General features: G+C 48.9%; 1 protein-coding gene across 2 annotated transcripts in view; it reads right to left on the bottom strand.

Moving 5' to 3' along the window:
- Positions 1-11,680, bottom strand: part of LOC100868741 (uncharacterized) — a 50,078-nt gene extending 38,398 nt beyond the window's left edge. For both annotated transcript variants that reach the window (XM_086905266.1, XM_086905272.1), the window contains exon 1: positions 10,376-11,680. In XM_086905266.1, coding sequence (XP_086761392.1) covers positions 10,376-10,841 — 466 coding nt within the window. In that variant the 5' untranslated portion in view covers positions 10,842-11,680. The remainder of the gene's footprint in view (positions 1-10,375) is intronic.
- Between the last annotated feature and the right edge of the window lie 1,421 nt (positions 11,681-13,101).

Raw genomic sequence — 13,101 nt, 5'->3', positions numbered from 1 at the left:
ATCCGATCTGAATGGCCTTTGGGATCCAGAGAGAGGGAGATACACACACACACGCGCGCGCGCGTATGTACGTATATCAGTCGACTCGAACGCGTTACCCTTAATGATTCGATCGGAATTAACTGTAATTTAATTAATTAAAATCTCGTGATAAAAAGAAAAAAAAAAAGAAACAACACAACGATCCATTCCACATGGGAGCAGACACGATCCAGGTTACCTTGTTATTAATATCGGATGAGTTTAGCTCTAATTTAACCCAAAGTCGAATGTTCCCGAGTTAATCTCGATTAGAAGTTTGATCGTCGTCGACGATAGTGATAAAAGACAGGCTGGACGAAACGTGATGATGGTGTGGCGGTGGTGGTGGTGGTGGTGGTGATGGTGGCGGTGGCGGTAGTTGCAGAGCGTATAATATCGTAGAAAACGCGTGCGATCTTAATTATTGCGTTTCCATAATTTGCCGTTTAACGAGTGACGAGTATCCCGACGACGGTGCCACAACAGCGATATTCGTAATTAAAGGCAATTTTGAAAAGCGCGCGATCCTTGGCAGGCGCAGGCGTTCGGTGTGGTTGGTGCGCGCCTCGTTCGCCCCGCTCCACATTTCACTCGTTAGCGTAGCCGTGGCCGTGCGATTTAATTGCCCAACGCACGGAAAACAAAATCGCGCGCCGAGATTCTGATTCACTTTGTCGACCCGCCACGCCCGCCACGACCGCTTTTTACGCTTTTACTGTGAAAGTTGTGGCAGGCGCGCAACACAGACAGATACAATCCCTCTTTTCCACCGATGGAAAATAAGTTTTCCAACGGGGATTAAGACGTTCGCACGCCACGGCCATTTTCTAATAAAGCCGTCGTTCCCACGTCGTTCGTTGCCGCGGACGGCTGTGAAAAACAGGGGTTGAAAAAGATTCCCGCGTTCCTAAGAAGGTTAGGGCTCGCCTCCGGTCGGCGGAGCGATAAAGAGCGTGATGGGGGAGGGGCGAGAGGGAAGGCAAAGTTCGCGTTTCAGGAACACGGGTTCGTGAGAGTGGCTGCCGCCTCGACACCGACGTTCCACTACCGTGGTGGTAGTTACGCGGTGGCTGGCGGCCACCGGGGGCGGCGGAACTCCACCCTCAAACGACTTTAACGAGCCGCCGTCTTAAAATGGGGATGCCGAGCTTGCGCCGAGTTTGCGCGTTTGTTTGATAAATTAACCCAGAAAAGTATGCTCCAACGTCGGAACACTTAACAAGCCTTAGAAGTCGAGGAGAGAGAGAGAGAGAGAGAGAGAGAGAGAGACCTCGATGGCGAATGTGGAGCACGGATTCCTTGATATACTTTTCCATACACTTGGCCATTACATTTAATAGTCGTTCGTTCGAGTGAATTTCGGGAAATGGTTTCGAAATTTTATAAATATATATATATGTATATAATAAGAGAATACGACGAGGTAGGTATACTTTATAAAACGACGAAAGCGGTGGAAATTGGACGGGATACGTTTAAGGGAAGCGAGGATCGCGACAGAGAGCGATGATTGTTCACTTGGAAGTATGGAAGGAACGCGTGTCACCGGCCATTATATTCCGGTATTATCCCGGTTTTCCTCCGCTCGTTCCTTCTCTTTCACGGAATCCCGGTGAAACTTAAACCCCAATCGCGCGCGCTGCTGGAAGGTTTCGGATTTTTCGAAAACGACAATGCTCGGCACGGCCCGCGCCACCGGTGACAAGACAGGGGCCTTCTATTGAGAAAAATCCACTTCCTAGGTCTCGTGTTACCCGCTGTATTTTGACAGGATCTCATTGTCGTCGCGCGGCTAAGCCCTATTGACTCTATTATGGGCCTATTAGTATTATACTAGGATTTGTGGTTACTCCTTCAAAGAGACGTCCATCCCTCCTCCTCCTTCTCAGGCCCTCTTTCTTACCCCCGAAACCGAACGTTTCCCTTCGGTCTCGGCTCCAACACGCACCGCAATTTCCTTCGGCAATTTCAGTCGAGTCGAGTCGAGCCGAGTTCAAACTCCTTCGCGTCCTTCGCTTTCTTTCTTTCGTTTCTTTTTTTTAATTCGTCGAAAAAATTCTCACGGGCCGGCTGTTACCACGACGGACGGATATCCAAATTGAAGGAAAGACGCGACGAGACGAGTAATTAGCCCTCGCGAGCACGAGTTGCCCGTTGCGTTTCTTGATGCTCCAGATAACGAGCACTCGGTAATCGGGCTCGCCAACTGAACGACAAATAATTACCGGCGTAAATAGCAAAAAAGGAGGAGGAGGAGAAGTATCCACGCCGGGCTGTGAAAAGAGCGCGTCGACGGGAGCTAAAAATATAAACTCTATCGCGAGATTCGTGGTTGGTCGTGGTTGGGGTGAGAAAGACTGTGTGCGAAGCACAGAGTCGCACGCACGCACGCACTCGTAGGCTCGAAGAGGCTCAACCACGAGAAGCTACCTTCGTTTTCCAAGTCGCGAGAGCAAGCATCGCGGAATGAGCTGCTACTTAGAGAGAACGGGTGGAAACGCATTCACCGGCACGCAATCAAGACTCCTCGTGGCTGCCGCCGCTACGTGCACGTACACGCGTCCACACGCGTGTGAAACCCGCCCGTGTTCTCGTCGCCCATTCATAGCGGTAAGATTTCGCTCGCGACTCCTCTCGGTGCGAGAAAGCGAAACCGATTCCCGGGAACGGGTGAAAGAGCGAGAGGAGAAAGCACGGGGTTGACGTTGGCTAAGCGGGAGAGGGTGAGGGATCGGGGAAGAGGAAGAGAGACGGAGGGAGGGAAAGCGGAGGACTACGGCCGCGCGCGTGTGTTTGAGGCGTGAATTCATGTATGCTCGCGAAGCACTCTTCACAGGGGACAATCGAGGTGTTGGACTGGAAATCCATACCAATTTGAGCGACTTACGGTCGTTCGCTTGAAAGCCCGGTTACACGCTAACACCGCTATATATATATATATATACACATATACATATATGTGCATATATATATACGTATATACATATATATATATATATACACACATATATATATATACGATCCAACGTCGTATATACACGACGATCGTGCTCGCGTTTACGCAGGCATCGAGAGACGTCGCGATACGTTAAGTCGACGCCTCGTCCCTTCGACCCGACCACCATTTTATTCCTTCGTTTCGAGGTCAACCGATCCGCGCTTAAACTCCTCTCGTCCGCTGAATTTTCTTCGCCTTTAAAGCGACACGTGTGTGTATATAATTTTGAAGAAGATAGCAATTAGCGGTCTCCGTTGTTCGCGAATATTTAACTGTTACACGGCGTTTTTCCTGGCGGTGGTGGTGGTGGCCGAAGCAAAGGTAGAAAGCAAAGAAGAATTACAAAGAACCGAGTGACGTGGCGGGATTTACACTAGAATTCTTGAAGGGACCTAGGCGGGGACAAAAGAGGCTCGTTGACGAGTCTCCACACCCGCCTCCTACTTTTCCGCCCGGAGTGTGAAATTAGTTACGTGCACGTGGAGGAAAGGGACGTGATACGGCATAGAGACGAGGCTCGCGTAATCGACTTCTACCTCGCATAAACCCGCACGGTATTTTCAATTACTTTGACCCAGTGATGTATACACACACACACACGCACGCACACACACCCTCGTCTCGCGCTTAACTCGCGGCTAACCTTCGACCGTGTTAACCACCGGACGTTAACGTTCCATCGATATCGAGATCTCCGACCGGCAATCCATCTAACCACGTCGCGTCTCATCCTCGATAACTACAATTACCTTCAATTTCCTTTAATTTGGGCGAGGTTGCGCATCGATCGAGCAACCCTCCCGGAGAGAAGAAGTACGACAGATCGACTACTAATTAACGACTAATCCCACTGTGGGATCGGCCACGATCGACAGAATGGTGGACGAAACGAGGAATATCGAGGAGCAGAAAGTTGGAGGCAAAGTGGTGTACGGTAATGGACATAGTTTGCCGGTAATGTCCGAGACTAATTCCCGTGTTATTTCATTAACGTCCCGCAACTCCCGAGGGGTTAGAGAGCGACGTCGGCCGACGCAGTATTGCCGTGCGTAACGCGGCTCGAGCCTCGTGCAGACCCCAGAGGGGCTCCCGTATTAGGCGCGTGTCAAAGGGTGAAAATTTACGAGGTGAGTAGCAGCCGCGAAAAGGCCGATTGATAGTCGCCTACCATCGCCTACGCGTACACCTTCGAACAATGCCCTCCGAGTTTACGGTATGGTGAAACACGCTTACCCGGCCTGTTAGCGCGCATGACTTTGTACGGTGGGGCGGTAGATCGATACCGTTTGTCCGTCGATAATCCCGTTCCCGGATTTTCCATCGAACGAGGAGGAGGAGACCAGCACCGATCCAATTTACTTACCGGGAAATTAAATAATTAAAGCAACGAAATCGACCACGCATCAGGGGATTTCCTTCTCAGTCGTCGAATCGTGTCCAGTTTTCTCGCGATGAAAATTGTTCATGGATCGACACATTTTTTCGAAGCGCAAAGCGTTCATCGTTCGATTCTTTGAGAAGAGAAGAGAAAGAGTCATCAAGTCGATCGATAGAATCTAATATCGATAAAGAACGAAAGAAAAAAAAGGGGAGAAGATTTTTCTTTCTCGCGATCGTCGTGGTGGATAATAGAAGGACGATGGAACGGACCACTTTTGGATTTGTATCGAATAGCCATTTCGTATTTTCCGCGGGTAATCGGCCGAGAAGTATAGGAGGAAGGGAGGGAGAGATTTTCCTCGCATTCCCGGATTGGTTTGTTCGAGCGGATTACACGATTAGACGGGAGAGGGTCGTATGATTGACACCGCGGCCCGAGTGTAATGAGATAAACTCGTTTCTGACCGAATCGGGGAAATTTGTGGCCGCACGATCGATGGGAAAACGAGAATTCGCTTTTTCGCACGAACGAACGAACGAACCGTGATCGCGATATATATAGATATTTCTATCGCGTTGAAACCGACTTTCGCGATCGTGAGACGATTAATTTGCACGGATCGAGGCGAAGGGGGAAAGAAGAATGTATAAGAGATACGTTGTGAGCGTATGAAACGTGATACGTTAAGCGGAAAATAGAAAGAGAAAAAAGAAAGAAAGAAAAACGAGAGAAAAATGGGGGAGGGGGAAAAAAAAAAAGAGAAAGAAAAAGAAAAAGAAGCCTCTCGGGGACGAGAGACTGAATTTTCCTACTTCTGACGGTGAGCACGCCCTGCCAGTGTTATCCAATTATTCTAAGTTGTTAAGGCGAGTTAGGGCGCTTAAGGGACTAAATTAAGACATTCCGAGCGACAAATCTCCCAAGAATCTCAATTAACTTCTCCCCGGGGGAGGGAGGGGGAGAGGGGGGGGAGGGAGAGGGGTGCCGCTACTTTAATTAACTGTTTAATTTCGTTTAATTTGCATTCGCAGTTGCATAAGCCACTGAACGAGTAGCCAGCGCGTCTACCTTTTTTCGCCCCCTCCCTTCGACGCGAATCGATCAATTCTCGAGTCGTCGAATCCACGAAATTTCAATCTTTCCTCCCCTCTCAATTTTCCTTCCCTCGTTTAGGCGCGGCGTAATCAAAAGAAAAAAAAAAAAAAAAAAAAAAAAAAAACAAGATCGAGATCGAAAGCGTGGGATATCCGTTTCGAGTCGCGTTTCTACTGCGCTAGAAAGAAGATGAAGAAGGTGGAGAAGGAGCGGGACGAGAAGATATTCGAATATTCGAATAGCGGTTTGAAGAGGCGTCGCGGGTAGGAAGAAGCGTCGAGGAAGAAAAGCGTTCACGCCTCCCGTTCTCGACCGTACTCGCACGGTATCGGTTTGAAGAGAGGTGTAGCCTAGTGGGCTAATTTGAATTGCAGCGGCTCTTACGCACACGTGATCGCGCAAAATCGGCCGCAACACGTACACGTACGTAGGAGGAAACAGGAGCGCGAAACGCGATGAAAAATACAGGAGGAACAGAGGGCTCGCTACGTATTCGTGTCGCGAGTCTCTTGTACGTGTCTGCAACCACTTTCCTGGAAACAAAGCCAGTCGGATTCATAATCCGCTAATTTGTTCAAGATTTTTTGCTCGAGTGGCGGCGCTTGCTTTGTCACAAATCCACCTCGTCGATGCTGGAGCGCGTGGGGCTCGCGTTCAAGCCGCTTTGAAGTACTAATCAGTATCGACCTGCGCCTACAGGCCGCACCCCTTATCCCCTGCTTCCACCATCGCCACCCGCCCCCACCCCCTCCTACTCCCCCGCCAGCCCTCCGATCGCCCGCTGTTTCTCCCTTTTTTCCACTCGTTCCTCGACTTTCCGTCAGAAGCCATTCCGTTCCGTCAGAGGCGTGACGAATCAACCCGCCAATTCCCTCCTTCCTTCTTTCCTTCCTTCCTCCTCCTCCTCCTCCTCCTCCACTTTTCGTTTCCGATTCGCAAATCACTCGATTCGACTCGACTCGATTCGATTCGATACTCTTCGAATCTCTTCTTTGTACTCTTCCAATTTATCGAATGGTAACGCAAAGTAACGGGTCAACGGCGATTACGACGGGGGGAATCCTCGACGAGGCGGTGTGCAAAAACTCGGCACACTTTTCCCAGTCCCTCGGATGAAAGGGGTACGCGGGAACAATGGAGGACCGATTGCGCCACGTTTTGCGGAATCGTTTCGCGGAGATGTGTTACCGGGACGATATCAAGCGTGAGAAAAAAGAAAGAAAGAAAGGAAAGGAAGGGAGGGAGGCGAGATAAGGAGGGGCGGAAGAAAGAAAGTGGAAGAAAGAGGGAAGGAAGAGGAAGAAGAAGAAGAAGAATCGAGGCGGCGCCGTGGCGAAAGCAAGACGAGGTGGTGCGGGAGGGAAGGAGCGTGGAGGGAATAAAGGAAGAAGAACGCGTGTTGTCGCGTGGCCGTGTGTGAGGGTGCGATAGAGAGGGGTGAGGAGGAGGAGGAGGAGGAGGAGGAGGAGGAGAGAGTGTGGGAGCAAGAAAAGGAGTGGACCGACGGGAGCGTGCAAGGAGACTTCTCAGGCGTTGATAGGCAATCTAGTTGATTGCCAACTTCAAACGAACCGAAAAAAGCGGAGCGAGGAGGAGAGACGAGGTGGTGTACAAGCCGGTGGAAAGGCAAAGCCTCGAACCGGCGCGAATCTCGGAATTTTTAGACAATGCGATCCGCACAGTTCCTGCATTCCGACCCCCCTTTCCTTCTCCACCACCACCGATTAACGCGGTGCCAAGCGAATCGATCATACGCCATTTACCATCCCCGAACGACATTCGTCGCCTCCTCACTATCGCCTATTTAATCCTCACGTACCTACAACCGAATATATACTACCCACGTATCGGTAATTTTCTTCTAGTCGCGTCTCGTTGTAATTTCTCTCTCCACGAACGCGTTTCTCATTGGAGAAACTTCTTCTTAATTAACCACGCGTTTTCGAATAAGTATTAAAAAGATTCTTCTTTGGAAAGCAAAAGATTGATCTCTTATTTATAAGAGTATAATGTACGTCTTTGTCTCCCTCGATCTGGAAATTTTGAATTCTCGTCCAATATCAACAACGTTCGATATTTTTGTATTTGTACCACGAATTTTCGAGAAGAATCTATCTGTGAGGGAGGAACAAAAGATCGTTGATCGACGGCCGAAGAATCGACGAGGGCCATTCCACAGATCGATGCGAAATTTTCAAACTTTCGTTTCGCGTAATCGATCTCACAACAGGATCGATATAATTATTATCGGGAACGAATCGAGCGGTTGCCCGCTCTGTGCTCTCGTCTTTAAGTCTGGCCAAGATTTAAGACAAAAAGGAACGAATGAAGTGCGCCAAATAAATGCGTACTGTAAGACGAGGTGCTAGAGTGACGTTTGAATGGAAGGGCAGATCCTTTGTGCTGCACCGGGAACCCGACACCCGAAAATCGTTCTCAAAAAATTCGTTATACGGATAAAATTTACTCGCTGCTCCGACCATCGTGTTTATTATCGCAATACCATTTTGACGAAAAAAACAATTTTTACACTCCTTATATCCAACGGTATTTCGATATTCTTCGATTTATTTCAAAATCAAAAATTTCTATTTCGATCTAATTCTAAATTATTTGAAGAGTTGGAGTATTGGATCGAGTTTTTTACAGATACAATTTTTTTTTCAACCGGTTGTAACGAACGTAATTAATTCTTCTCGAAATTCTTCCTCTTCGAATGATTCCGCGAACACGAGTACTATTTTAAAAGCTAGCGATTGTATAATAATTAAAACAGAAGGAGAGAGAGAGAGAGAGAGAGAGAGAGAGAAAGAATCTTATATAAACGAAACTCCGTGAGGTTTCGTCCGTGCAAGTTGAGAACAGTTTGCTCGAGTGCGGCCATTTTTACGTTTTGTCGAGGTTCTTTGTGTTTTGGTGAGACATTGCAGGTCTGCCCAACACTCAACTCATTATACCACTAATTATTCATAACGTTGGGGATTATTCTGACAAAAATATTCAATTCCCACAGTGCACTCACCCCGGTACTACCCCTCTTTCTTTGCCTTATTCTTTCTCTCCGACTCATCTAACGTATCTGACGTTGATCCCCCTAAAAACAACGAGCGATTTGAGCGATTTCTTTGCCAATCGCTCAACACTCTCCTCCCACCTTTCCGTGTTCGCGAAAATTTCAATTCTCGGTACAATTTATTACTAGAACCGTTGTTAGAAGAATAGTTTATCGGGTGGGTCGCAGCTGTTGGTCAAGCAACCTCGAGTTGTTTGTACCGTAAAACAACTCGACGCAATGATTTCATTTCGGGGCGTGAAGCCCCGATGGTCAGCTGTTCCTTTTTCCCAAAAATAGGCGAAAACTGGCAAACTACTACAATAGAGAGAGGAAGAGAATTGTCTGCTCGGATACACGAGGAGGAAAGTCGCCTCGTCGATTTTCGGTAACACGATCTTGAGTGGCTCTCTGTTAAATGATATCCGTAAGTGGCACGTTAAGTGCTCGTTTCACGGTGGGACGACGATACGCCTATTAATTTACTTCGACCGACACGTGAGGGTTCATCCTTGTCTAAAGGTTGAAAAGCAATCCCCCTGATTGCCGATCAATGCTTTATTACCACGTTGACGTATCGACGACGACGACGACGATGATGATGATGATGATGATGAAGAAGAACGAATCGGTTGCGAACCGTTCGTTAACAGTTGGCGAACAGGGGGATCAATGGGAGCGGGAATCGAGGCAACGCGGTTTTTTAATTGGTTTCTCGGTTTTCTTTCTCTTCCACGTACACCCCGGTGTGTGTACACGCCGGTGTAAGGAGCAACCGTGTCGTAAAAGGAAGTGCGGTTTGTATAGCGGCGTGGCGAAACGCGTTCACGTCTCCTCTCGTCGTTCAAAAGTTCAGCTCGCTATTATTGTGAAAAATTCGCGTCCAGGTAAGGAGGAGAGAGGCGAGATGTAACGACGCTGCTAAGATCCTTGTTCCTTGTGGAACGGGGATCCGGCGTTTCCAGCATCCGCGCGTTACCCACGGCCAAGATGTAGGTCTTAACGAACGTGTTAAGATTGAACCAAGAGTGGTCGCTTGTTACCCGGTCACAATACCCGCGCACGGTTGTTGTGTAAAATTAATTATCAATTCTTCGTTCCCTTGCCCCTCCTCCGTGCACACCGAATGAAAATGAAACAGTTAGAGGTTCCATTCGTGGAATAAATGGTACGGTTATAATTGTCCAAGTACAATGGGGCACGGGCTCGCGAGCGAAACGATGGAATGATGGAAACAATGTCATCTTAATCGTCATCTATAAATAAACGGGGCAAGTTTTAATGATAATGACGCATTAACGTCGCCTCGCCACGCGGCTCAATGTTGTTCCACCGGTCCACGCTCTTATTTGAACGAACGAGCAATAAGAAATTCGCCATTTCCCCCGTGGAAAATGCTACACTTTCCTTCTTAAGGGATCGTTGAATGGCGCGCAGCTAGCCACCTGGATATTAACAATTTTTTTAACGATTTAATCTTAATGAAACTTAATAATGAAATAGCCCGGCCAATTCATCGATCGAAGTAATCAAAATTCTTTTCCATCGTGATATTTTTCAATCGTGACACTGTGGTGATGGTCGATCGTACGCGTCTAATAAGATTGTACGCGTTAAATAAATTTCACGTATAAACACACGACGCATGCATAATTTTTGGAAAATGAAAGAGAAACTATTACGCTATTGTTGCAACAACCGTACAACATCCGATCTTCTATTCGAACCTTCTATTTCGAAATACTGTATTAAATTAGCTCCGTCGAATAATTTCATGCGAATGTGAGGGCGAAAGAAAGAATGGACGATATTAAGGATGATAACTCACCATGGGGTGGCGTGTGCTGACTCGGACTGTGCTGATGATGGTTCGCGGTGACCGCGGTACCCGGAAGTACGTGCTGCGCGTGTGCACCCGGATGCACGTTGACACCGGCCGGTGAGGCCGGAAGTTGTCCCGGTTGATGTACCTGATGATGCGGTACGTGGTGCGCGGGGTGGGGGTGGGGCGGCGGCAGGAAGGCAGCGGCGACGGCCGCCTGCGCATTCAGATAGGCCATCCGCGAGGCCGTGAGGTTGCCCAGATTCCCAAGATTCCCCAGATTGCCCAGATGATTGGTCAGGCTAGGCATGTAGTCCCATAGCTTGTGATGAGGCGCCGTGGGCGCGTAAGAAACGGCCGAGACGCCGGCCGGCGGTGATCCTTGGGGCGAGCCGCGATCGGTACCGCTTCCGTTTCCGGTACCGTTCAGCCCCAGCAGCTCCTGGATCGCGAACGGCGACCGCTGCGGCATCTTTGCGTTTTTCTCGATCGTTATCGCGTCTCAAAACGGCATTATTTCATTATTCTCGGAGATTTTTAGTTCAAATGTAGCGCGATTCTACGATCTCGATCCCTTCTTCGCGCTTTCCTTCTTTTTTCTTTTCCTTTTTCTTTTCCCCCGGTCAGTGGCGCATGTTTGAGCGTCGACTCGTTTCGAAAGAACAAAGTTTCAAGAAGATCGTTGTTTCTCGCCTGGCCACCTATTCGAACGAATAGTTTCGAATAGTTGTTTTCTCGTTGCCGTTTTCGTATCGAGTCTCGATTCGTAGGAACTTTTGTTTTCTTCTCTCTTTCTTTCTTTCTTCTTTTTTAAGATTCGTAAGATGTCGGAGAAAGAACTCTCGTTGAGCTTCGTTCGAACTGTGCTCGATGTGTTTACGAACGATCAAAAATTGTGGAACTGGATTCTGTTTCTTTGATCGGTGAAACGAAGGAATAGAAAAGAACGAGGGTATCGGCGTGGCTAGGCCTTGACATAACGCTTGCTCGAGATCCGACGGTTTGCGGCGAGCACTCGCATCGTTTTCGCGAATATTTTTCTATCTTGACTCGAGAATAGAAGGGAAACCGATCTCTACTCCGCATAGGCTTGCTGAACGAAACGATAGCTAATCGACCGGTTCAAAGTTGATTTTCTGTAAAATGTCAACAACGATAAAGTCGAGGAAACTGACTCACGGGGAACAACCCGTCATCGGTTCTAAGTGTTTTCATAGATCTCCATCATCGAAAATGCGTGTTGAAAATGATGGTTCGTTCGTCGATCGGAATTGCTAGGGTTGTTTACGAGTGACGGTTAAATTTAACTTATCTTCGTTGTAAAGACGGAGAAGCCGGCGATCCGTCGAACGGAGAAACACTCGGGACAAGTTGCAGCGAGCGACGGCAACCTGCGAGCGACGACTCGTGAAACAAATCGGCTTCTCTCGTACGAGGCGCGACCTCGTATTATCTCGTATTACTTCGTTTCGCACTTAAACACATCTACTGTTCTAGAAAACTACGCGTTTATTAACCTCACACTTTCGCCTAAGTCTGTTTTCGTTGAATTGCGGTTTCGTTGTGATCAGGTACGGATTCCTGGGTTCATCGCTCGTTCGAGCATTAAACCGAGAGACTCGTCCAAAGAGAATCAGGGCCTTATCTCCGTGTCCAGGAATTCTCTATTCAACCTCGAGATAGCACGTGACGGGTTTATTCATCGCTCCTCGCCACCGAACAAAACTCTCCTTCGACCTTCTCAACGATGCGCATGGAAATTCGTGGAACCGCTTTCTTTCATTCTCCTCGCGCTGGGATCGAATTTCAAGGACAACGGAGTCTTCCGTCCTCCGCCTCCGCTATATCCTTCTCGGTCGACAGGAAAGGCACTCGTGCACCGAGACTCTTCCGCCGGTATCTCATACGAGACGAGACGGCCAATATCCCTAGGACGGAGATCAAGAGCAACGTCCAACGTCCGATTCCGATTCCTTTTCCATTCTTTCTTCTCCCGATCCTCTCACCGTGTTTCTATCGTGCGTCTCCTCTTCCTCTCTCTCTCTCTCTCTTTCTCTCTCTCTCTCCCTCTCTCCTCTCCTTTCCTCGACAACTCGTGCACACCGGTAAAATCGCGAAGATTCGTCGTCGGCTTCAAGCCGATAACACTGACAGCACCACCACAGCTTGGGTCCCAAGATCGGACCCGAAGTAAAGTATACGATGCTAAACTCTTCACCGGGTCGTGGTCGTGTATGTTGTATGCCTTCCTCTCTCTCTCTCTCTCTCTCTCTCTCTCTCTCTCTCCTCTCTTTCTCTCTCTCTCTCTCTCTCTCTCTCTCCCTCTCTCCCTCCCTCCCTATCTATCTATCGGTATCTGGAAACTCGAGCCGAACGAAGGAAACGTAACGTGGCCAAAGACGAGAGAAGCAACGTGTTTACTCTCGAGGGCTAGTCCCGGTACGGATAACGTCCGAGTGTTGGTAGTGGCGGCGCAACCGTGTCGTCGTCGCGGCGATGGGCAACTGAGCTGGCGAGCAGCACAGGGTTGCTCGACTGCGCGCCAGCCAACGAAGAAGGGAAACCCCCGGGGGCGGCTGTGCACCCGTACACGTACCCGCACACACTCACACCCTCTCGCGGAGGGTGGCGTTTACCCGACCCACACACCCCCTCCGACGTCGCCTTCCCCCACCCACCCCCCCTCCCACTCTCTCTCTCTCTCTCTCTCCCTCTCCCTCCCTCTTTCCCGC

Source organism: Apis florea, unplaced genomic scaffold (genome assembly GCF_048593485.1).
Source record: "Apis florea isolate Af1SG1 unplaced genomic scaffold, ASM4859348v1 contig_1615_pilon, whole genome shotgun sequence".
Taxonomy (NCBI): Eukaryota; Metazoa; Arthropoda; class Insecta; order Hymenoptera; family Apidae; genus Apis; species Apis florea.
Note: the sequence above shows the minus strand (reverse complement) of the source record. Positions and strands in the feature narration are given on the sequence as shown.